At 44.4% G+C, this 23,811-nt stretch overlaps 1 protein-coding gene across 1 annotated transcript; it reads left to right on the top strand.

Moving 5' to 3' along the window:
• The first annotated feature begins 1,021 nt into the window (after positions 1 to 1,021).
• On the top strand, positions 1,022 to 23,636 carry SSPN (sarcospan). The gene is made up of 3 exons (XM_061472141.1): positions 1,022 to 1,508; positions 14,164 to 14,250; positions 20,213 to 23,636. The coding sequence occupies exons 1-3, from the start codon at positions 1,203 to 1,205 to the stop codon at positions 20,576 to 20,578; spliced, it is 759 nt and encodes a 252-aa protein (XP_061328125.1). The 5' UTR covers positions 1,022 to 1,202; the 3' UTR covers positions 20,579 to 23,636.
• The last annotated feature ends 175 nt before the right edge of the window (positions 23,637 to 23,811 follow it).

Below are 23,811 nucleotides of genomic sequence, written 5' to 3'. Positions count from 1 at the left end.
CACAGGCGTCGCAGCAGCCTCCCGCTTCCTATGGACTTCCCTTGCAAGGACACGTGCATGGCCACTGGTGTCACCTCCACAGGACTGCTCACCACCTACCTCCTCTTGCTCCCTCCTATTTAATGTCTAACTCTTCAGACCTCAGTTCCCTGCCCTGGGACCCCCACCAGCATCCAAGATGCTGTTCTGGGGCTCCCAGCTCTGGGTTCACCTCCAGAGCACTTTTAGTGTGGTGTGCTATCCCCAAGCACAAGCATGAGCCAGCATGTGGACAAATTGCAACGATAACGTGTCCACAGAAAGACATCCCTCTCTCTTTTAGGTAAGATAAACAATCTTCCCAGTATGGACAACTCGCAGCCCTGGAAACTTGCTCAGCAGATGTTCAGCTCTGTGCTCTGCGTGTATTTGTACAGAAGCACCAGTCCTCGTTGCTGGTCCCTGTCTGCCTCATCATAAAACATGCCTAGCTGCGCTTTTGCAACTTTCAGGAAGAGACAGGATTCCTTTTGGCTCCCCAGGCTATTAATTTGAATTTTTATTTGTGTTAATTTCATACTTTCCATACACGTAGTCAGCTCCCTCCCTCTGAAATGCACCTATTTAATCTGATTCAGCCGGTGTATGAAACGTGCCTGTTGTGTGCCTGGTGCTGCTTGGGTTCACTAAGTTACACTCTGCATGCCAGTAATCCCCAGGGGAGCCACGGCATGATGAGCTCCTACCTGCTTGCTCAGTGCGCACACAGGCACAGGCACTTGATCACTCCCGCCTCCCTGGTGAGACAGGTTTCCCTCCTGTTTATCAGCTGGCAATGCAGACTGCCTGCACACTCTTTGCCTGTCCAGCTGCTCCACAATCACGCACACTCGTGTGCGCTCACACCTATGTGTGTAAGCTGTGGTGGCACGCATTCTCAGCTGTGTGTACACAGCCAGTCCTTGTGTGTACACAGCAGAGCCGGTGCCTGCACGTTGGCAGTTCACTACCCCCCTTGAATCCCCCTCTTCTCTGGGCTATATGTGGCATTTTGAAGCTCTGACAATCTGCTCCAAATGTTTTCCATATTTGTTCAGCCTCCTTGATTCAAATACCAGGAACAACTCAGCCAGCACAAAGCAAAGCTTTGGGGGGCAAAAAACCTCACACCCCCATCAGTGTGCGCACACACACACGCACGTGAAAACCTAAAGTTCATCGGCATGGGAAAGAAGGAGAAGAAACCCCAGCACAGCACGTCCCTGAAGGCACCTGAAGGGGAGAGAGGCACTGACTCGAGCAAGACGCAGGAGTCTGAGATGAAGAAGAAGAAGCGGAAGAAAACCAAGGGGGATCCCAAAGCTGGCCAGGAGGAGGAATCCCATACTTGTTGTGGCTGCCGTTTCCCACTGCTGTTTGCTTTGTTGCAGCTGGCATTAGGCGTCTCTGTAACAGTGCTGGGCTTCCTTATGGCAGGCATCAGTTCTTCTCTGCTAGTCAGAGACACTCCATATTGGGCTGGGATAATTGTAAGCATAAAGTCTGTTTCTCCATAAAGTGCCTTTGCCAGCATTAATGCAAGTTGCATGACGCTCCACTTTAGACTAACCAACTGCATGCACAACACCATGTGAGTTATGCTAACTAAATATTCCTGGGATTAAATGTCTGGGTATACTTTTCCAAGGAAACTGCTCCTGCAGAATAACACAATCTTTCTTATTCTTCCCTGCAATACCCAACAGACCTTAAGTAAAATGCAGGGTTGCTGTTCACTAGATGTATTTATTAACTTCTGCTTTGCAGTGAACTCCTGTCTGGTGATGCTGAAAAAAAAAATGCTGATTACTTACACTGCCTTCCCCGTTTCCCCACCAAATTGTAACAATCAGGTTTTAGAAGTGAGAGCGTAACTCTAGAATTTGCAACTTTTAGCTGGGTGTGTTGGTAATAATGAGAGGAGAGACATGGCTGTCTTTCCAGCTTCCTCGCTGTGCTGTGTCATAGAACCGCTGTGATTTAACCCTCTTCCTCCCTGCTGCTCCCACAGCTGAGGGACAGACCGCATGTGGCCATGGGGAAGGGGCTGGCTCAGTGGTGGGTAGCGTGGCAGGGAAAGAAAGTGCATCCCAGGGCCCAGCGGCCAAGTCACATGCAGTTCTGAGTGACACGCCAGCCTCGCTGCATGGGCTGGTGGTGACAGGGTAAAGGGCAGGGTCCTGCTGGGTGTAAATAGGAGGCATCCCCAGTGGGGAAGCCTTGGCTGGTCCCAGCACCTGTTGAGGTGGGGAGGAGGTGAGGGGTCTCGGTGCTGTGCACAGTGTAGACCCGCGTGGTCAAGTGCTCAGGGATGTGTGGTTTGGTTGTGGAGGGACAGGGTCAGTGATTCACTAGGGACTGTAGTGACAGAACAGGTGGTAACGGGTTCACACTTAAACAGGTGAAGTTCAGGTTAGATATAAGGAAGAAGTTCTTTACTGTGAGGGTGTTAAGGCACTGGAATGGGTTGCCCAGGGAAGTTGTGAATGCTCCATCCCCGGCGGTGTTCAAGGCCAGGTTGGACAGAGCCTTGGGTGACATGGTTTAGTGTGAGGTGTCCCTGCCCATGGCAGGGGGGTTGGAACTAGATGATCTTAAGGTCCTTTCCAACCCAAACCATTCTATGATTCCATGATTCTATGATTCTATGATTCTGTGATTCTGTGATTCTGTGATTCTATGATTATGAGCCTGGGATGTGCCTCGGATGTAATTTAGTGTGCATTTTTTTCCCCCCTAGGCAGCAGGCTTCAGGAAAAATGCATACTGATGTGTTAGCACTGTTTTGTATGTTGTTAGACTGTAAGAACTCCCAGCAAATAAATTCATGTTTAGGTACTTACAGATTTCTTGATGCGCTAAACAGCTATGGGAGCCTCTTCTGAGAATGTAATTCTTTGCTAGTCAGAGGATTATCTGAACACCTGAACTGTTTAGGGTTTGCTGTATTAATCCTGTTGGATGACTTCCCAAAGAGTGGAAGGAGCAGGGCCTGAGCTGCTGAAGGAAGAGGTCTCTTACTCATCTGGTCCTTCTTGTTTCTCTTCCAGCTGAAGAGGTATGTGATGTTTTGCGGGTGAGAGCCTGCCCTTGCTCAGGAGCAGAACTTCCTCCTGGGGTTTTCACTGTTACAAACCAGGGGATAGTACAGATGATAAAATAGCAGCATGTGACATTTTCACTGCTTTTGTTTATTTTGGGAATTCTGGAGGTCAGATGTTGCGTTTTCCAGACCACACGAGTAGTATCCCAGTTTTGAAATGGCTCTTTCACTAGAAAAAGCTAGGGAAAGAGTGAGCTGGACAAACTAGAATGAAGTTAGGCATATGAGAAAAGCCAACAAAGCAGCCCCTGGCCCATGTGAATGTCATCAGTGTCCAAACAGCATCCATCCGAGATATTCACATATGCCTGATCTCCCTCTGGGAGGCCTGAAACCCCTCAAAAGTTACTACTTTTTGAAAACAGAGCTGTAACCCCTCACTTTTATCAACAGCCACAAGTAGTAGTGACATTTAGATGACCACATCAGGCAAAGCTCGATCATGGCTGATGCGCTATGGGAGTAGTGTAAAGCACGTATCTGAGGGGCAAAATGCAGGAGGTATGAAATAATGCTGCATTTACTTTGTTCCTGTGCTGTGATGTTGCTTTGGAGGTATTTGGTGCTTACTGGGACATTGGATGGCGATGTCCAGGAACGGCTGAGCTGGAGTTTCTGGGTGTGCAGGTCACAGGGTGCTGCTACTGAGCTGTGGAGTGGCCTCTGGAGAGCTGAGAGGGTAAACAGGTCCGTGAAGGAGGACCCTTGGCTATGACACCCTACATGTGGCTGGATGTCCTGTGGGCTGGCTCTTGGGCTGCTGTGAAAGGCTGCATGCAGGGCATATAGGTAGGGGTTGGATGACCCACGTGCTGCTTGAGAACAAACTTCATGGCAGAAAGTGACTTCCCAAAACTCATTTGTTTGCAAAGAAATGAGCAGCAGAACAGAAAGATGTGGTGTAAAATACCAGAGCATATTTGTTTTAGTAGCATCCCACTCAAGTGCTCTTTTTAAAGGACTTGATTAGTATTCAGAATCAAGAACTTAAAAAATCTATTATGGAGACCTTTTTAGCAACATTAGAGATAATGGGTGAAGCTCATTCCTAGTGTTACTCCTTTGGAATTACACCAGGGCTGGATTTGACCCCACGGCTGTTAATGCAGCATGACAGAAAAATGATGGAAAAGTGTAAATGTGTTAAATAGACCCTGATTGACTGAAAGGTTGGTTTATTTTCTTTTTTTTTTTGCTTAATTAGTGGCAAAATGGTGATAGTGTTCCTTGCTGAAAATCAAGTGCTTTAGTACATTGCCATGAATGAAAAGGAACTTCTTTACAGAAGTAGCAACAGTAAAAAAGCTACCAAGGAACACCACGCAAGGCAATCTGAACTAAACTGGTTCAAAACCTGACTGCCTAGGTTTGTGAGAATAGCACAGGCCAGGAACTGGGTTTACCATCCTGTGGAATAAATGTGGCCAGTGATTCACTGACAGGGAGAGAAGGTCCTCAATACCCTGAGGGGTGCCTGGCACCACCCCTTCCCTCCTGCAGCTCCTGCAGAAGGAAAAGATACAGCTTGTGTTGCATCAGAATCATTTCACCACGAAAGCTGGCTAAAACCTACTAGTTGGAAATGCATTTCATCTGAAATCTGTGGGACATGAGTCAGAAACCAAAGGAAAGGTTTATGGACAGAAACCACGGAGCCTATGTGATTTATCACTTCTGCTTCAGTCTCAACAACCTATTCCCTGTAAAATTACTCTTCCACATTGCTAGGGACAGGATAATAAAAACAATTAAAACAGGCAGGTGTTTGAAACACTTGTTTCACCTACCTGTAGCCATTTACAGTGAAGATGTCTATGTCTCTCCTCTCTGAGACCTGTCTGGGGCACCCAAAACTGCAGGCTATACCACCCTGGCAGTCTCTTTCTTCTTGCTGTTTTGAAGGAGCTTGGACAAAATCTTCACAAATCCACCCAAGACTGCAGGGCTTTATTTTTGCTTTTTTTTTTTTTCCCCCTTTTTTCTGTGTCTTGCCACTGACTTGCTGCATAGCTTTGGGCAAGTTACTTAACCTTACTAAGACTTTGTTATTTCCCCGGTAAAGTGGGGTTAATAATGGCTATCTGTCAGCCCTTGCTTTGAGATACTCAGATGAAAAGTGTTGCAGAAACAGTAGATATTAATGGTATCCTTTTCATTCTTTTTCATTAGCCTGTGGCCTTTTGACACCCAGAAGAAGAAACGATGTATTTCCCCTTGAAAAATCTGCTCTTAGATTATTTCCTGTGATCAAAAGTTGAGAGCATCAGAGTTTTCACAGGCAAGCTCCCTTCCAGCCCCGTTTTGCAGACTCAGGCAGTTAAGAAAGTTACAGAAATGCTCATCAGAAATGATTACCCAGGGTGTTTATTATTTCTGTCAGAAACTGATTTAAGATCCATCTATATGGTTGGATGTACACGAAACTGGGGGTTTAAAAGACATTAAGCAAAACACAAGCTGTTTCTCAAGCAGCTCATGGCTCCAGATGTCACTTATGTTATTGCAAAAAGTATCTCAAAAGATCTGTCAGGGGCTGAGCCCTCAGCCCAGGAGCTCCGATGCTTCTCCCTGCTCAGCCCTTTCATGGCCACATCTCCTCTGTGTTTCCCAGGCCAGAGGGTGCCTGAGCTTTACTCAAGGGGTAGCCATGGCTTGTTGCTTTCTGGCATCGGTGTGTTCAAGCATCGGCTTCTGTGCCCTGATGAAGTGAGGCTGATGTGGGGCTTTGTGGTGCAAAAGGCAGGTAGACTTTCAGCTGAAAAAGCAATTTAATTATTCTTCATTTACTTGGAGTAGGAAATGTTTATGTCTAAGTTTTTATATATTTTTAAAGAAACTTCAAAAAAAAAAAGAAGCCAAAACTTTAGGAAGCAAATTCTTTGCTTTGAGCATCTCGCAGACAAGTGAGACAAATGAAGATCCTGTGATGGCTGAAAAAAGCAGCTGTGAGGGATGGTTTGCAGGAGATGTGAGGCATTGCATGGCTGCACTGGGGAATGGTGCAAGGCAACCTGGGCTGGCAGAGGAGTCTGGCTGGCTTTCATGCTCCAAAGATCTTTTAGTGCTTGCTACAGCATAGGCAGCAAGCAGCCAGGACTATCCCTTGACACTGTGTATTCCTATCAGATGATGATAATAATAGAGATGTTTGTTTAATTGATGTACTCCTGCGTGAGTCTGACTCAGATGGTAGGTCCAGCCACTGACTCAGCACGTGCTCATGGGCTGGTAAACCTGAGTGCCAAAATCAATAGCGCTGCCTGTAACAGGCAGTGCTAAACTAGCCTCTGCCTCTTCAGGCTGTCAGGGTTTGTGCCATTTTGAGGCTGGAAGGGCAGGAAGCTCCCTGCACACAGCAGCCTCTTTGGCATGTATGGCTCTTGGCAAAGTCATTCTGGCATCCTGAGTTCCTAGGGAAGCAGCAAGACCCCTAAAATTAAGCTGAACTTTTGAAATGGTAGAAGATAACAACAGGGAGAGGCCATGAGCTGGGATTTTAGTCCTGAAAATGGATGCAATGGTGGTGATGCATATGACTGTTAAAAAGAAGCTTTGAGAATGTTGTTGTGAGATGGATGCTGAAGGAATGAAGCATTGTATACAGACGTCTAGGGAAAGAAGGGTGGTACTGTGCTATAAAGTGATATAAGTTAGAAATCAGGGCTGTGCCCTCATGATTAGCTGGGGTTGGTTAAGCCTGTGCTCCTCTGGACTGGAATGAATTTGCTGTACCTGTAGCTGTTCCTATAACATAGATGGTTTCCCTGGCTCCCTGTGACAAAGCAATTCGTGGGCCGCATTGTCTGTGACAGTTTCCCCACAGATGAGGCTCTATAGATTTTCCCACCTGAAAGCCTTTCTCACATGATAAAACTAGGCAAACCTGTCTGGGTGAACCCCTGTCAGCCTCCTTGCCTTTCTCTTTCCAGATCCTCACACCTGCTGGATGTAACATTTTTCCACAAGGCTGGACGCTCTGGCTGCACAGTGGTGGCCCTTCTAATCATCAGACAGCCACTTTCTGTGTGAGGCAATCTTTTTATCTTCCTAGAGAGGGTCAATAATTGGGAAGCATCCCCAGCTAGAGCAAGAGGCAACCGCTCCCCGTCTGTATTGATATGGGGGATGATTGACTATTCAATCACCCCCGAAACGTGTTCTCTTTTAAAGCCCGAAAGAAGAGAGGTGCTTTCTTGTTAGCCCTGGCTCCTTGCTGAGGTTTTGTTGTTGTTGCTTTTGACACCTTTCCTACAGCAATTGTGGAGGTGGCTTTCAGTCAGGCTTTCCCTCCTGTATAGCCTTGCTGTGTTTTTAACTTTTACTTGTTATTAGGGAAACCCGTACCAATTTGAAATGAAAAGTGGCACTTTACGACTGTGCCATCAAAGCACCATTCCACTAATGGAAATTATAGGCAGGCAGGCATCCATTTTTTATACTAGCTAGCTTCAATTAGCCATGGGCTAATATCAAAAGGTCTGAGGAAGGACTGCCTTCAAGAAGAGCCTCCAAGTTTAGATATTTAATTGAACCTTCTCCAAAGTATGTGAAACTCTGGATGGTATGCAAGGTACTGTGCATGCAATATGCTATGGTGAGGTTTCCAGCGCTTGTTTGCAGCCATATATGTGTGTAGCACCAGAGCTGTATTCCTCAGAGCCCTCTGCCATTAAATCTCATCATTTTCTAAGAGTGACTATGCATTGTTGCTTCATTATCTCAAATCCATACTTCTATTTTGATCAGATATAAGTTGGAAAACTTTCATGGGAGAAAATGTTGAAATGTTCTGTAAGAATGGTTTGAGAAGGTCTGTGTGATAGCTGGTCAAGTGCTGATCTAATTTTGGACACCAGTGTGGTTTAGCCCCTTGGTCTAGCTACAGCCTTGAGGGGAAGGAGGGAGGTAATCACAGTTCCTGGCTGGACTGTGATTGTGCAAAAAGCCTAGGAAAGATTTGGAGAGGGAGATTGTTCAAACAGGTTTCCTCACCTGGGCAACCTTATGGCTATAGAGATCACGGTTTTCCATAGGTTTATAGTCATGGACATATCTCAAAGTCATTTTCATGTAGCGCTCAGCCATACTGCACTTCTTACATTGCAAATCATTACTGGCTTTTGGAAATTTTAACTTTTCTGGTTTTGTTTTTGTTCCCTCAGGCATTTAACCACCTAGCAGTATATTTCTGACTGAACAGCAGTAATGGACTGCTGCTGCAGCTCCTGCTTTGGAAGTGATGGTAGCCCTTGACTTGGGAATTAAATCTTACCATAGCACAAGTGACCATTTCCTCTGATGAGCAACTGACATAAGCAGCAAATATTGCTAAGGAAAAATACCATTTCATTTGATTATGAATGTTCTTGCAGGGTTTTGATGACTTTACAGAATTGGGCATCTGCTGTGGTGTGTTATTGTGTGTCTTGAAGGGACCTGTAGTAAAGACATCGTTATTTTATTCTGTAGGTGGAGCAGGGATGGTCAGTTATGATGGGTTTTATGGCTGTTAAGAGAATGATTTCCTATTTGATGATGGCCTTTGCCTGCAACCACAATATACATGTTTATCATTATTGTTACAGCTATTGATTCTGGGAGCAATTTATATGCAACTGGACTGTGCTTAAACCTAATAAGAAATCTGTAAGCAGAAAAAAACATTAAGGTGCAATACCTCTGTGTGGCAGACTGGCTTCTTTTACATGTGGTACTGAGACCCAGGGTGACCTGAGGTTGATGAAAGCTAGCAGTGAAAGCTGCCGGTAACACCAGCTTTCACTGCAGTTTCCTCAAACCTCATAAAGTGAATAATCATCAGTGCTGCTGTCTGCAACAGCCTGTACGGATGTCTGGCATCAGAGATGATCCTGATTTGTCACAGCAAAGCTGACAAGAAAATGTTAATTCTTACATCAAAGTCTATGCCCATTGGGAGTGTTAAATTTGATGGATAACGTGGCTTCTCCATAGTTGTGAATAGGAGCTAAGCCTTGCTATATCTGATAAAGCAGGTTAGCCATCAAGCCAAATATCACCTCTGAGGGTAAGCCAGAGACTTCAGAGATAGCTACTAGAGATAGAAAAGTTCTTTACCCTTGTCTCTACAAACAGAAAGATCCTTAGTGTCTTGAAGTGAGTAACGATAAAATAACTTGTCCATAATGAAAAGTTCTTCATTATTACAATAATCATTGCCCTGAAGATTGAGAGGTTACATTCTTATTAAAAAGGAAGAGTCCACCTGTGGGTCTCAGCAATGCTGTGTGGTATTGCACCGTATATGTTTGAGAGGTATTGTCCTCCAAGGTGTTTGCTTTCTGCCCCTAAAGGTTGTTGCAGGAGGTTCTTGCTAACAAGCCCCCATACCAAGAGCTGATGACCTATACTATCTCTTTGTGAGTGGCTGCAGCATTTGTCTTGTGTTATGGCATAGACCAAAGATGCTCCTTTGAACCAGATTGTTGCCTCCTTCCTTTATTTCTTGGTAGTTTCTAACTCTCCCTCTTTACCCACGTGCCAGTGTTTCAAAGATGCTCTGGGTAGGAAACCACCTAGTCTATAGCAACACTCAGGCTAAAACTGTAGCAGTAACAAAAGAAAAGACAGTTTCACAAGTAGACAAAGGAGAGATGCAGACATTAGAGAAATCTGTGGTTTGAAATCTGGCAAAATAAAGCAAACCACATTAATATATTAGCATGCAAAGGTAATGAATGCAAACCACAGCGGAAATATGTGCTTTATGCGTTCATATTTCCCCAAATTACATATATTACGTATCCATCTTCATCACTATCATGTGGTGCCCTTGTGCTGCTCGTACACCTTGTGCTTAGTCCTTGCAGGACCAGAGATGAGTGAGCTGCAGGGAGTTGAGGACAGGGAGAGAGGCTCCCTTGCCCCAAACCTTGTGGTCCTCTCTGGGTGGCAATATCTGTGGGCTTTGTCCAAACACCCTTCTGCATTGCCATCTGTATGTTCCTGTTGGAGATGACAAACCTGTTTTTCTCACCCATGACACTTTTAAGAAGTGTCATAAGTTTAGTGGGAGGGACAGGCTTGGCTGATGCAGGAGGATGCTGGCACCATGCTGGGCAGGGTGTCAACCCGCTGAGTTTCAGTGGTAGCTGGAGCTCTTCAGCACAGTGATACCAGCTAAAGTAAAGCTGATGGTGAAGGATTTGGGGTACACAAAGGCTGAAACTGATCTTATTTACTGCTTGAGTTCTGGTTTTAAGATATGTAAAAGCATGCTCCTTGCAAGTATTGAACGTGTACTGTGGTATGGTTGCAGTCTCACTGTTGAGCCATCTATTTTGCTGCAGTGTGTGAGGCTCCAAGCTGTGAGAAACACCCAGTTGTGCTAGCATGCAGGGAGAGCTGGTTTGCCAAAGTCCTGAAGAGCCAAGGACTGCACGCTAGATCGCCGTGAGTGCAGGGATCCTTCCAGCAAATTAACTGGGACCCACTCTTCAATGCAGTCGGGTCAGGTTCCGTTCCTGATTAAATCCATAGAAAATTGATTCAGTTCTCATGACAACAGGCTCTAGCCCTCTTTGGGGTGGGGGCAACTTGGAAAATGTCTACTTCAATTTTGTAGTTTAAAACCCAATAATTCTTAAGTGACTTTTCCACCCTGAGATGTTCCTGCGCAGTGGAAGGAAGGTCTATTGCTTCCCATGAAACAAAAAAGTAGTATTGAAACTTTTCTACAGCATAAACTTCTCAAGTTTCTTAGCCAGCTCTAGTAACGAGCTGTTTTCCCAGGATTGTGGACTGGGATGTTTCCCAGGGTATGCCTTAACCAGAATTAAATCTGTACCCTTCCTAAATACTTCTGTATTGCATTCGGGTCTTTTTCTAGGCAGCACTTTTCTAAATATAAATTTTTTCCTTGGACAGCCTTTCATACCACTACCTATTCTGCAAATGGTGTTAGTCCATCTGGAAATTTTGAAATAGGATCTTGAAATGAAGTTGAGTTGAAATTTACTCAGCACAGAAATACATATTTCTGGCTTTCCAGATTACGGTTACAAAAGCTGATCTAATTAACTGCTATTCTGCAGCTCTTATGGGATCTATTTTATTTGTATAACAAATACGTATCGACTGGTGGCAAGCAAGTGCTAAAGCAAGTTCAATTGCATTTTATGTTGTGTGCTTAGTCAATAAGGCATAGGAAATGTATGCCTCATGCTGGGATATTGCAGTGGCTATTGAAGCATTAGGACACAGGATTACCTAATGCTACTTAGCAATCGGCATCAACAGCATCCGTAATGTGCCTGCAGCTGTCTTAGTTACTTAGCGGGTTCTAAAAAAATATTTAACAGAGGATTTTTAAAGTTATTCTATTACACTTCACAGGTATAATTCAAAACTGGTCTATTAATAATGTATAAAATAGGAGCATAAAGCCGTTTTCTGTTCCACACTTTGGTTTGCTCCAATGATCGAATTTACCTTTAAAGAACTAAAATATAAAACATCCATGGGTCATAATTCTCAGCAACATTATTTTTTGCTTTTAGTTGCAAAAATACGCATCCCTGGTTAAAAGCAAATGTTGGCATATTGCTATAAAAGAAATATTTAAGCCTTCTGAAATATCCTGCCCAAGACTCGCTGGAATCCTGACCCAGTGTAATCTTTTCTAAGTACCTCTCTACAAGTGTGCCTCTTCAAGTATCCCTGAGTATATTATTAAAATCCCAGAGGAACTTTAGAAAGCACGTGCAGGAATGGAAAACCTTTTTAAACGGCAGTCTTTTGTATGGGAAGCTTTCTGAAGAGACCTGATCCTGCCACGTGGAAATCTGGTGGGGTTTTTGCAGAAGCTGTGCGAGGCACTTGGTGGTAGAGAGAGTATCTCACTGCTGGTATCTGACTCTGCCTTCGGCAATGAATGCAGTTCTGTCGGCTTTCTGTGGGAAAACAGGCACAGTCCCATGATGTCTCACAGGAGTAACCTGAAGGCAAATCTGGCCCTCGGTTCCTGTAAGCGTAAATGCCTACTAGTGTAGCTGAAGCAAAGCAAGTCTAATTTATTGGTCATAACAAGATCCTTCAGCACCAGATCCTGCAGATACTTAGGTTTAGCTTTGACATGAGCAGCCCCTTTGATTTCACATGAATTTGGGCATGTAATGTTAAGCGAGTATATTTAAGAATATTTTTTAGTTCTCACTTCATGTTCTTTCCTTCAGTCACTGCTGCCACTGGAGGAATTTATCATTTGGGTATCACTAGATATGATGTCCTTAAGATTTAAGTTTTATGGGCATGTTAATTGAATTAAAAGATTAATACACAGTCCAAGGGAACAAGGACGTAGGTGATTAATCCTGAGAAATAAAACATGGGTGAGTCACGTAGAAGCACTATAGGGCAAAAAGAAATCCAGCACTGAAGGACCTTTGACAAGGAAGGTTGTTTTTTCCCCCGACAGCCCTGTCAGCTATGGCTGTCAACAATAAAAAGAAGAAAACAAATAAATTGGAGGCCATGTGTAAGTCATAGGACCAGAATATAAATACACATGACATGGAAAGGAGTAAATAATACTGATGCTTTCTTTAGAAATGTTCTCGGGCAATACTTCTATTCATGTCCTACTGAAATGACATGAAATAAAACTTTATGGGGAAAAGTGTTATTAATCACGCAGGTTCTTGAGGGCATGACTACCCGTGTATTGAGAGGCACTCTTCCTTCACAGAGCTGGTGCCTAGTGCCTTATACCAATAATGCAGATATAAAGAAAACTGGGGTACTTTACGCATCAGATCATAAAGGAAATGTGTTTCACCATTGCTGTCTAGAAAGACACGCATTTTTCACTGCAGGTCAAGCAGTTCCCTATGGAGCTGGATATCTGGATGTGAACAGCAGTGCCAGAACACACAGCAAGCAGGCAGGGATGGGGCTGTGAAGGAGTCCCACACTCCTGCTGGCATCTCCATGGTGTAGTCCCACCCATGAGCAAAAGCAACTCACACCTGGGTCTGGCCTGAGAGGGCAAATCCCACTGCTCTGGGAAAGCAGAACACCTCAAATTAATGAGAAGTCTTCAAACCCTCTGAAGTAAAATGAAGGGGGGAAAAAATACAGTTTCTTGCTGTTGTCATTGAGAATTTAATACCTATCATTTATAATCAAGGTGCTCCTAGCAAGGAGGTCAACACTTGCTCCTGGCCATGTGTGAAGACAAGACCTCTGAAAGCATGCTGGCTGATCTCAGCTAAGGTCCCTTCTAATGCTTATCATACTGGGCTAGCTCCTCAGAGCAGGATCTTCTCCCTTACATGGCTGGAAAATGCCTTCCAGTGAATATATGCTCCTGCAAATAAATCTCAACCTTTAGAATAAATAATAAAGACAGTTAAACCAATAATAAAGTACGTAAATACTTTTTCATTGCTGTTAACCTTCAGAAATTACTGCCACAGGGCTAAAATGCAGTGTCAGGCTGCAGGAGAGATGTCTTCTTTGAGAAGGTGTCTACTCTAGGAAAGGGTCAAAGCCACCCCTATAAACTGTGCGGCTTCTTATCCAATGGCAGCTATGGTTACTGATTTACAACTTGCACTGGTGACATAAAAACCCTGGCAGCACCCAGTGGTACACAGAATGGTGCTCTTTGGGCTTGCAAGTTCAACTTCATAAGACTTCTGCTCCTTTTTGATCATTAGTTACATAGGCAAAACCTCAAAATAGATCCTCAAGGCTATTGCTGGGCTGTGTCTTTGTAGATCTGATTCAAAAAGTCCCTCTGAGTAAGTTTTTCGTACATCAGTGCCTGTAAAGTAAAAGTTCTTCCCTTCTCGCAGGTGCATCCACAGGTACGAGGCTCTTACATGCATGGCTGTAGCCCCTACTTGGACAACTTCACTTACACACTGCTCCTTGAGTTACGGTCCTGCTAACACAGAAAGGTGTTTGGGCTTGAAAAAAAAAAGGAAATAATTATTTTCATGGCTTTATTTGTTAGTTTATTTTCTTTAACTTTGACACATTTTATATCTCTTCTGTTGCAGGTCTGTGTGGTGTCCTTAGTGGGATTTGTTATGCTTTGCATTTCATACCAACCTGATGAGAAGACGTGTGTGCAGTTCACAGTAAAGGTACCTCAACTTTAATTTATTTTCCTTCTCATGTTGTTAAATAGAAAAACTGATACTGGAGATATTTTTAAGACCACATGAAAAGAAGTGAAAATGCACCTGAAATGCAAGAATGGTTTTCTGGTATTTTCCAGGCAGCTAAGGAAGAAACTGTAGCCTATAAAGGAGAAACTATAATAACGAATATTTCAAATCAGAGCAGTATCAGAACAAATCAGAACATGTTTTTTTGTTGTTTTTTTTTTGCCATTTTTTAAGAATATCAAAGAGATCTGAATCAACAAAGCTGGAATAACTTGGGAAGTGTTCGGTGAAAGACTGAGGGTTACTGATAAAGTAGAAATACTCATAGAGAGTTGGAGCAGGTGTAGGGTGGTATAAAATGGGTCCACTTTAATCAAGTTTTAATTTTTAATGTGATCTAAGAAGCATCTCAGCATCTTCCCAGCAGATTTGCTCCTCACCATGAAATAAGAAACTTCATAGGCACAAGTGGCTATAAAAAATTGTGGCTGCAAATCTCTACCTGCCCACCTCCATGGCTGGGGATAGAGAGGCTGTACCTGAGCACTGATAGCTATGTATCAGCACACGGTGCCTTGTGTCAGGGTGAGGCACTAGTGAACATGGGAAAGCATTAGCCAACCATAGAATAAAGCATTCTTCCACTAAGCAAATTCCCATCTGAGCATTGTAATAGAGGTGCAGAAACCGTGCACCATGGTCTGCCTTAGTCCCCAAACCTATTCTTCATTGACACTGGTAAATGGCTAGAAAAGAAAGGCTAAGAATGCTTGGTCCAGATGGGGCATTTTTAACACCATTTTCCTGGGCTATTTTTTCTTATTATTGTAATTTTCCAGGCTCTTAATATTTTGCAGACACATAACAACCAAGAAAAATACTGATGCAAGCAACACAAAATAACAGTGATTATTAACTGAAAAAGGCAGAAGGAAATAAAACGCAAGGAGTGGCTTTTGAAACCTGGCATTCATCCTCCCTTTAGAAATTAGACCCCGGTGTGTCTTTTGTGCCTCTCTCAAGCTTCTCCCATACTTACATAAAGAAAGGGAGAACAACAATTGTTTCTGCCCTTTGATTGCCTCCTCATTCTCGCCCATCACCTTTACACCCGCAAGTAAGCCTTATAGCTGCCCAGGGAGCTGCCGGGCTGGGCGGAAGCTGCCACGCCAGGCTTTTTATTGCTTGCCCTGCAGCATTAAATTGAACTTGGCATCCGAGCAGGAAGGGAGTCATCCCTCGTGGTGGGAATGGCATGTTGGGCTGGGCAGCTCAGATGTCTCTGCCACCCTTAGTAACACCGCCCACCCTGGCAGTGAGGAGCATGAGCCATCGCTGCAGCGAGAATGTAGAAGGGCTCCCCAGGAAATGTAAAATGGGTCATTCCTCATCCCCTGGCAGAATTAGAGCTGAAGTCTCCCTTGAAAGACTTCTGGTTCGGTCCATAGCCCATGGACTGCTGCCTACCCGAGGCATTCTCCTCCCCAGAATCTACCTTCCCCAGGTTTCCTATTGCAGCATGCCACAAAACTGCATCTTGACCAGGCTTTTCATCTCTCCTGTCCTATGTTCGCACTGGGAGCCATTGTTCCACAGTGCCTACCCCCTTCGCTGCCTTTCTGAAGAAATGGCTTCTGGCTGCAGAGCACGTACCTATTTTAAACCAAGTTGGAGCTAAGAGTCTCCTCCAGCCCTTTGGTCATACATCTCACCTTAGGACTCATCTAAATCCCCAATATCACTTTTCAGATCTTCAGCTGTCAGTGAAAGGCTGCCTCTGAACCAAAAAATGTCACAAGGCTGAGGATGCAAAATTGCAATCATGAGACAAAGCCAAGTAACTCTGGTCATTCTCTCCTGCTTGGGGGCCTGATGTTTCATCTAGCAGCGTGGTTGGGTTCAGCCCTATCTGCTGTGTCTGTCTTCCCGGGGACTTGCTCCCTAGCTCAGGCCCTGCCCTCAGGCTAGTGCCCACTGAAACTGCACTGGCTGCTGAGCATCACCCTAGAAGAAAATTTTGGCTGGACTTCTCTGCAGTGCAAAGAGCACCGTGGAACCCCTTGCCTAGCCCAAGGGTCAGTTTGGAAGGAGGACCATACACAGTCACAGGCCTAGGGGATTTTGGTTAACCCCTGAGGTGACTCTATGACCACTGTGAGTGACTCCCTCGGGGTGGGAAACAGCAGGAGACACATGCAGTCCTCTCTGCCTTCCTCCTTCTCAACAGCTGCTTCTTTCATTTCACACTTGCATGAGCCCTGGATCCTGTTAAAGGAGGAGGTGTTAGAACTCCTTTTGGCAGAAATCTCTTCATGAGACTGAGGGTATTAACAACACCCTGTGCAACCAGGGAAAAGGAAGACCACCACCCAAAGGGAGGGTGGCTTTGCACTTTGGCGGGAGCAATGGCAAGTCCCAGGCTAAATTTCTGCCTTGCCCCATCTCTGCATCAGCAGGAAGCATGCTCCGTAATATGGCAAAGCCACATGTCCAGCTATTTCGTGTGTATTTGAGAGGGGACATCCTCTTCCCTTGTCCAAAACCAGCCAACCAAAAAACCCCACATAGGAAAATCTTAAGATCTCCTGTGGACTTCCTGGGCTATCTGCTAATATTTGACAGATCATTCACTGTGATCCTCGTCAGCATCTTCCACAGTAGCATGACACCCTCCTGCTCGCACAGCCCCAGCTTCCCACACCGTAGCACACAGTGCGGTTCCTGCTCCCTGCACAGGGAGCCTGAGTCACTACCACCTTCAAAAGAGGTCCCTTGGATCCATGTCTGCAAACACTTCTGGTTTCACTGCTGACAACTATGAGAAGCCTTTTCCACAAGGAACTCGATCCATCTTAGGTTCTTGAATTTTATTTGGCACAGAGCAAAACTTTTGCTAGTAAATATTGTTAAAAGATTCTTCTTCATATAAGGAACCTGGAGGAGGGAAAGCTGCCATGCTCTGACCTCGTCATATGATGTCTCTTCCTGCTTCCTTTCCCTCCTTCTATTCAAACAGCAATTGCAATGCCTATCTCTCTGAGGCTGTTAAAAAATGGTTTTCCAGTGGCAAGTTATGGTTGTGGGCAGAGCTTACTACAAGGTTGTATTTGCGATACTGAAGTTGCCTCCAGGGCTGGCATGTGGTTGATCTGCTGATGGGATCACAGCACTTCTTGTCTTGTACTCCCTCACAGGCAGTACTTGCATTTGCCTCACCTTTGATATTTGGAAATGTGTTCATTTTCAGCAGCTTGCAGAGAGATTCCTCTGCAAACATCTTGTGAGAATAATAAGCTATTATTTGGAAATCGCCAATGGCCCCATGCATCTCTGTTGGGCTCTGAGGATTGCTGGAAGAGCTGCCCATGTAATTTGGATACTGGGATTTCCTTCCCTTTAGGTACAGAACAGGCAAATTCTTGCTTACTGTACTTGGAGTGTAGCTTAGGCTGTGGATTTCACCCTATTTTGTCCTGACTTTGGGTAGAAGTTGGCAGCTAAATAAAATACCTGCCAAGGGAGAATCAGGCACATCGTGTAGTCTTGGCTTAATATCTCATTTATTAGGGAGGCCTGATTCTGTCTTCTGCTGGTCTGAATCTGGAGACTTCCAGACAGTCCACTAGGACTCCTACATTGCACAACTTTCATCCCTCAGAGAATGTCCATTTTCCGTTTTCTCTATCAAACACATTTGCACCATCTTTTAAAGTAATGCCGTCAGTTTATGAATTACCATATCTTTGCTTGTAAAGGGGCCCATCAGTCAGTAGTTCTCCATTTTTTCTGTGCTTTATATGAGGTGTCCCCATTCTCCAACTTCACCTTTCTTATGGACCTTTTCCTTGAAAGTTATTGCATTTAATAAGAGCTACCCTCATTTTGAAGCTGCTCTTGGTTTAAGGCTGCACAGGAAGTCAATAAATTTAATAGTAGCCATGTCTTGGAAATTAAGATCTTGCTTTAAGGATTTGGTGATCTGGGGAGGAAATTTATACAGTGCTTTAAGATCTGTAATAAGCCCAAATATTTTATTTTTCAAACTGGCAAATGAATAGGAAGATTGATTCAATGCTGTAGACAGAAGAGAAATACACCAGGAGCATGAAATTTATCAAGACATACATACTTGGAGTTTCAAGGTCATAAAAAATGCTTTTATATTGATAGTTTGCTTGCAGTATTGAGATTAAGAAAGAGAGAAGCTGCTGTTTAAAATAACAGATTCCCAACCATGCCATGTGTCTGACAGATAAGACGCCAAGAAAAATAAATGTTTCTACAGTGCTGAACAGAACCAAAAATGCTATTTTGGCTAAACACAGAATATGATTTTAAAATACATTCACACATATTTTGTATGCAGCACAGTAACTGCCAGTTCCAGCTATCGAAAGTGAGGGAAGTCCATATGCTCTGGTATCTGAAGGTCTCAGGTGTAACTCAGAGTGACAAAGGGTCTGAGTTGCTGCCAGTTTCCATGTATTTGTGGGGGTGGATTCTACACAGCTACTCTTGATAAAAGCCACCCTATTTTAAAGCTACCACTGGTGTAAGGAGTAGTGGGGTGACAAGTAGACCCTTGTTCTTCTCATGGCATACCGCTGAGATATAAAGGGCGCTCACTGCTCTTTCACACCTTTAAAGACTTCTCCTCCATGTTTATGGGGCAAGTTTTAGAGGAAGATTGAGCACAGCATGCACTTTTTGTGGAGATTTGAATTTGTGCTCCACAGTAGGACCTGGTAAGCAAGTAGGCTGGCTGCATTCACAGGGCCACAAGCAGAAGATCAGCCACCTCGCTGCCTGATTTGCAAGTATAAATCAGATTTGTTTGGGCATGCAAACCAAGAGCCGGGAATAACACATGAACAAAGTTTCAAAAACACCTACTTCTCAGTAGCCTGGGATGTCAGCCCGAGCCTCAGTCTGCTCAGCTCTGCTTCAAGGCAACTTTATCAATTTATCTCAGCTGATGACTCTGGCCCATGCAGGTACAAGGAAGATGCTCACTCCCTCTCTCTAAAGCTTCTGGCTGTATAGAGACATCGATTTCTCAGTGCTTTCTTCAGGTCTCAAAATTGCAAGGCAATACTCATATAAAATATGCAAGGCAGAAATACTGTTCTTGAGATAACCTGCTGCAATGGTTTAACCCCAGCCAGCAGCTGAGCACCATGCAGCTGCTTGCTCAGTCCCCCTGCCCCTGGTGGGATGGGGAGGATAATCTGAAAAAGGTAAAACTAATGAGTTGAGATAAGAACAGTTTCACAATTGAAATAAAGTAAAATATAATGACAACAACAACAGAAATAGCAACAACAATAATAATAAAAAAGGGAGATAACAAAAAGAGAAAGGAATTAACCCTTATAAACACATAATACAATTGCGCACCACCCGCTGACCGATACCCAGCCTGTCTCAGACCAGCAATCAATCAGTGGGTCCTGGCCACCTCCTCCCAGTTTGTATACTGAGCATGACATGCTGTGGTATGGAATATCCCTTTGACTAGTTTAGGTCTCTGCTCCCTCCCAGCTTCTTGTGCCCCTCCTTACTGGCAGAGCATGAGAGACTGAAAAGTCCTTAACTTGGAATAAGCATTACTCAGCAACAACTAAAACATTGCTGTGTTATCAGCATTATTCTCAGCCTAGATCCAAATCACAGCACTGTATTAGCTACTAGGAAGACAATTATCTCTAAATAAGCTCTGTCCCAGCTGGAACCAGCTCACTTGTTAAACTTTGCATCACTTGGGAGTTATAGCTGTCTTGCAATTTTTGAAGAATACAGTGTCCAGGTAGTACATTGAATGCATGTGTTCCATGTGAAGTCCATATGCAAGCGTTCATTCTGTGTTCCTCATTACCCATGTAGCTGGAAAAAATGAGGATTTTTTCTTGATTTTTTCTTTATTTTTGCTTTCTTTCAGTTGATGTATTTTCTCCTGAGTGCCGTGGGTCTGGTTGCCTGTGTTTTGGCAGTGGCTTTTGCTGCACACCATTATTTGCAGATGACAAAATTTACCTGCAACACCATCTTTGAGTCCTGCCAGTGCAAACTGGACACTGAAGACCCCCTTGGTAGAACCTTCATCTACCAGGATGCAGCTGACTGTGACAGCCTCACTAGCATGCTCAACCTGTACTTACTTCTGCAGATGGCTCTCAACCTGGTCGCAGCCCTGGTGTGTCTATCGGCATGCTTCGTGATGTGGAAGCATAGATACCAGGTCTTCTATGTGGGAGTTCGGTTTTACTCTTTAACTGCTACTGAAGGCCAGAAACAGAAAGTGTAGTTCTGGGCTGGCAGGGGTTAGCCAAGGAATAGAAAATGTCAGCATACTGCCACCATAGACACCACAGATGGATGAGCATTTACAAGGTTTTTGACAGGGAAAAGCATTCACACAGTTTAATGAATACATTTTTCAATCATTTTAAGAGCATTTCATATGACTGCTCTTGCAAAAGGTCTCTTGTGAGATGATGTAGAGGTCACAAAGTCCTAAAAATGCAGCTGTACAAATACTCACCAAAGAGGATCTTTAATAGCCATAGACAAAATGAGAGCTTAAAAAATCATTGGGAACTCATCTGCAGGTCTACAGCTGTTAAGATAAAGGGTCCATTTCCATCCCTGGTATCTGTCCTTGCCTTCAGAGAAGCTATACCAATTTTTATGAGACAAGGATCTGGTCCAAAGTTCTTAATTATAATTATGCTGATCATGCCTAGGGAATATATTGTCTCTTGGATGCTCTGGGCATAACCCACACTAACTTAATGAGGGCTTAACATATGGAAAATTAATAAGGGAGGTCAAGATTCTTCAAATGAAGGTTGAGACCAACAGCAAAGTGAATATAAACAACTGCCATATAAAATATATGTAAGACTTTTCAGAGTGACTAATGATACAGGTTACCAATTACTAGTAAACAACAGTATGAGTGGGTTCACTAATGGGAATTTGGGGATATTTTTGATCCCCAGACAGATTCCTCCCCACTTTCAGAGAAAAGATCAATTAAGAAACCTTGAGTTGCACTCCCAAAGTGGAGGACCCTAAATCACTAGTCACGTTGAAAACTATGTTGACATTGCTCTAATTGCAATCCCAGGTCCCAAACCCGGTGTCTAACCAGTTCCACCAATTATACTCCAAGCACAAAAGGCCAAATGCATTTTTGGTGTAACTCCTCTGAAGACAATCAGCCTTATGAACCAGCAGTGGAGTTGGGCCAAAAGCCCTGAAAGATATATCCCTGCAACAATGAATGTTTTTAAAATGGGGTGGAGGGAGGGAAGCAAGAAGAGACTGCCAGTCTCCCAAAGACATCATTTATAATGATGAAGGCAAAAGAATAGCTTTCTTAATATGCAGTATAGAATAACAAACCACATTCAAGCAGTGCTTTTTCACTGTGAAAGTGTGGCTCTAGAAGTGCTTTATGACTTACTAGCCTTATACCATGACAAGTATGTTGGTTTGTCCCTTGAACTTACATTTCTACTAGCACAGCATGGACTTCCAAATGTAGGAGCAATTCCAAACTGGCAGCATTTTGCACTGCCTGCTGATAGATATCTGTGCAAGGGCAAGCCAGCTGGTGCTCACACCCTGCCATAAATAGGGATTTCCCTATCCTGGCCAGGACATGGGTGTCTCTGAGGTGGGGTGGAGCAATCACATGCCTGAAAAACTGTGCCATAATCATTAGCAAGGAGGAAGCAAATAAAATTTCAAGAAGGCTTCAAAGAAGCAAAGCCTTTCTGTTTCTGCAGCAAAAATAGCCACCAGGAAGTCAAAACCCCAGTCTGGCAAACAGCTAGTTGTCTAAGTAGTTCTAATATTACCCGAAAACTCTTCCTTATGGTGATCATACATCATCCCAGGGCTAGACCAGTATACCTGCAGCATCAGAAAATCACAGTGTAGTTAGGTCTCCTACGGTCCACCTGCAGCACTGCTCTGGGTATGTACTCAAGTGTTTCTCATGGAATGTGTTTCTAGAGTAGACATAGTGTCACCAGGGTGCTCTTTGCCAAGCTGCAAAGAGAGGAGCTTCAGAAAATGAAGGATTTTGAGACCAGCTTCCAAATGGTCTTTTTTTTTATGCACCCAAAAATAGCAGTCACTAGTAAGCTTGACTGTGGGGCAATTTGCTTGCGTACATGTCACCACACACCCGACGTCCTAAGCCTGGCTCTCAGGCATGCTTGGAGGAAGCTGAGATAGCAGTGGAAGGTACAGGAAGGCTGGCGATGTAAGACCCTGCTGTCAGCATTGGAGGGGCCATCTGTGTGGTGCCAGGAACCAGTCTGTCTCCTCAAACCCATTGGAGCGTGCTTGCAAGCAGCACTTGTGGACCTGTACCACAGCCAGCCTTCTATATGAGATGGATGCACAGGCGTGCCTCTTCACCTGCTACTTGTACTCAGATGCTGGTTTGTCCCCCCATTCCTCACATGACTCCAGCTGTGATCTCTGTGGAAGTGCACGGCAGAGGACAGAACTTCCTTCTACCTACAGGACCCTTGCTGTCCCTGCTTTTCCCTCCAGTCAAAAACGTGGTCTCTCCTCTCTGCAAAGAAGATAACAAGAAGCAGGAAAGGAATTGAGGGGAGGCTGAATGACAGCTGAGCTTTGGCGCTTCCTCCCACCCTTGCCACCAGGCGCTGCCCCCTAACGGCTGGTGAAGCGAGAGGAAGGCTCTGCTGGCAGAGCAGGGCATGTTTTCCACCCTGCCCTTTCCCAGATATCCCTGTTCAGAAGGTAACTTGGTGTGCAGGGCTCTAGGCTGTGGTGTCTGCAGGCTGGCAGCAGCAAGCTGTTGTGAGAAACAGCTGTCCTGGCTGGCCCTGGCTGAGTGGCATTTCCACCAGAGCAGGCTTTTGTCTCCTTAATCCTTTTACCTCCATTTCACCCACGTTTTCACTCCCTGTCTCCCAACACCTCCAAGGTGCTGGGCTTCCAGAGGCCAGCTCTGTTAGATGGGGCTGGGCTTGCATTGCCTGGACTCTGCCTTACCCACTCCCGGGATTAAACTTGCTGGGACTCCTCTAAAGCGTGAAAGACATGGTGGTAATGATCTCAGAGTCCTGAAAATGCCTCCAGTGAAGCAACAGGGAAAAGATGGGAGATCTGGATGAGAGACCCTGCTCCACTGAACAAGATGCGCACCTTCACAGAAGTGCACCCTCCAATTCCGGGGGCCGCCGTTGCTGACTTCGGTTCACTGATCAGCGTGCTGAAGCTTAAACCTTTGCTCTGGAAGTAAACAATATTCATCATGTATTCTGGTGGTGCTTTGCTGCTTAATGAATAAATATGGAGCATTTTGATCTAGCAAAGACTAACTTCAGTATTTCCTCTTTATATATTTCAAGAGCATAAAATCCAAAGAGAAGACATGGGGAAATGGACACGGTAGCGTTCTGAACTGTTTCCCCCCAGTTTTACACGTATTTTGCTTGGATCAAGATTTTCAGAAAGTACTAATTAAAGGTTTTTCACCAACCACAATAT

The sequence above is a fragment of the Pezoporus flaviventris genome, unplaced genomic scaffold (assembly GCF_033815535.1).
Source record: "Pezoporus flaviventris isolate CSIRO_AGI_PZ_B2104156 unplaced genomic scaffold, CSIRO_AGI_Pfla_v1 ptg000070l, whole genome shotgun sequence".
In the NCBI taxonomy this organism is placed as follows: Eukaryota; Metazoa; Chordata; class Aves; order Psittaciformes; family Psittacidae; genus Pezoporus; species Pezoporus flaviventris.
The sequence above is the reverse complement of the archived record's forward strand: the minus strand, read 5'-3'. Positions and strand labels throughout refer to the sequence as shown.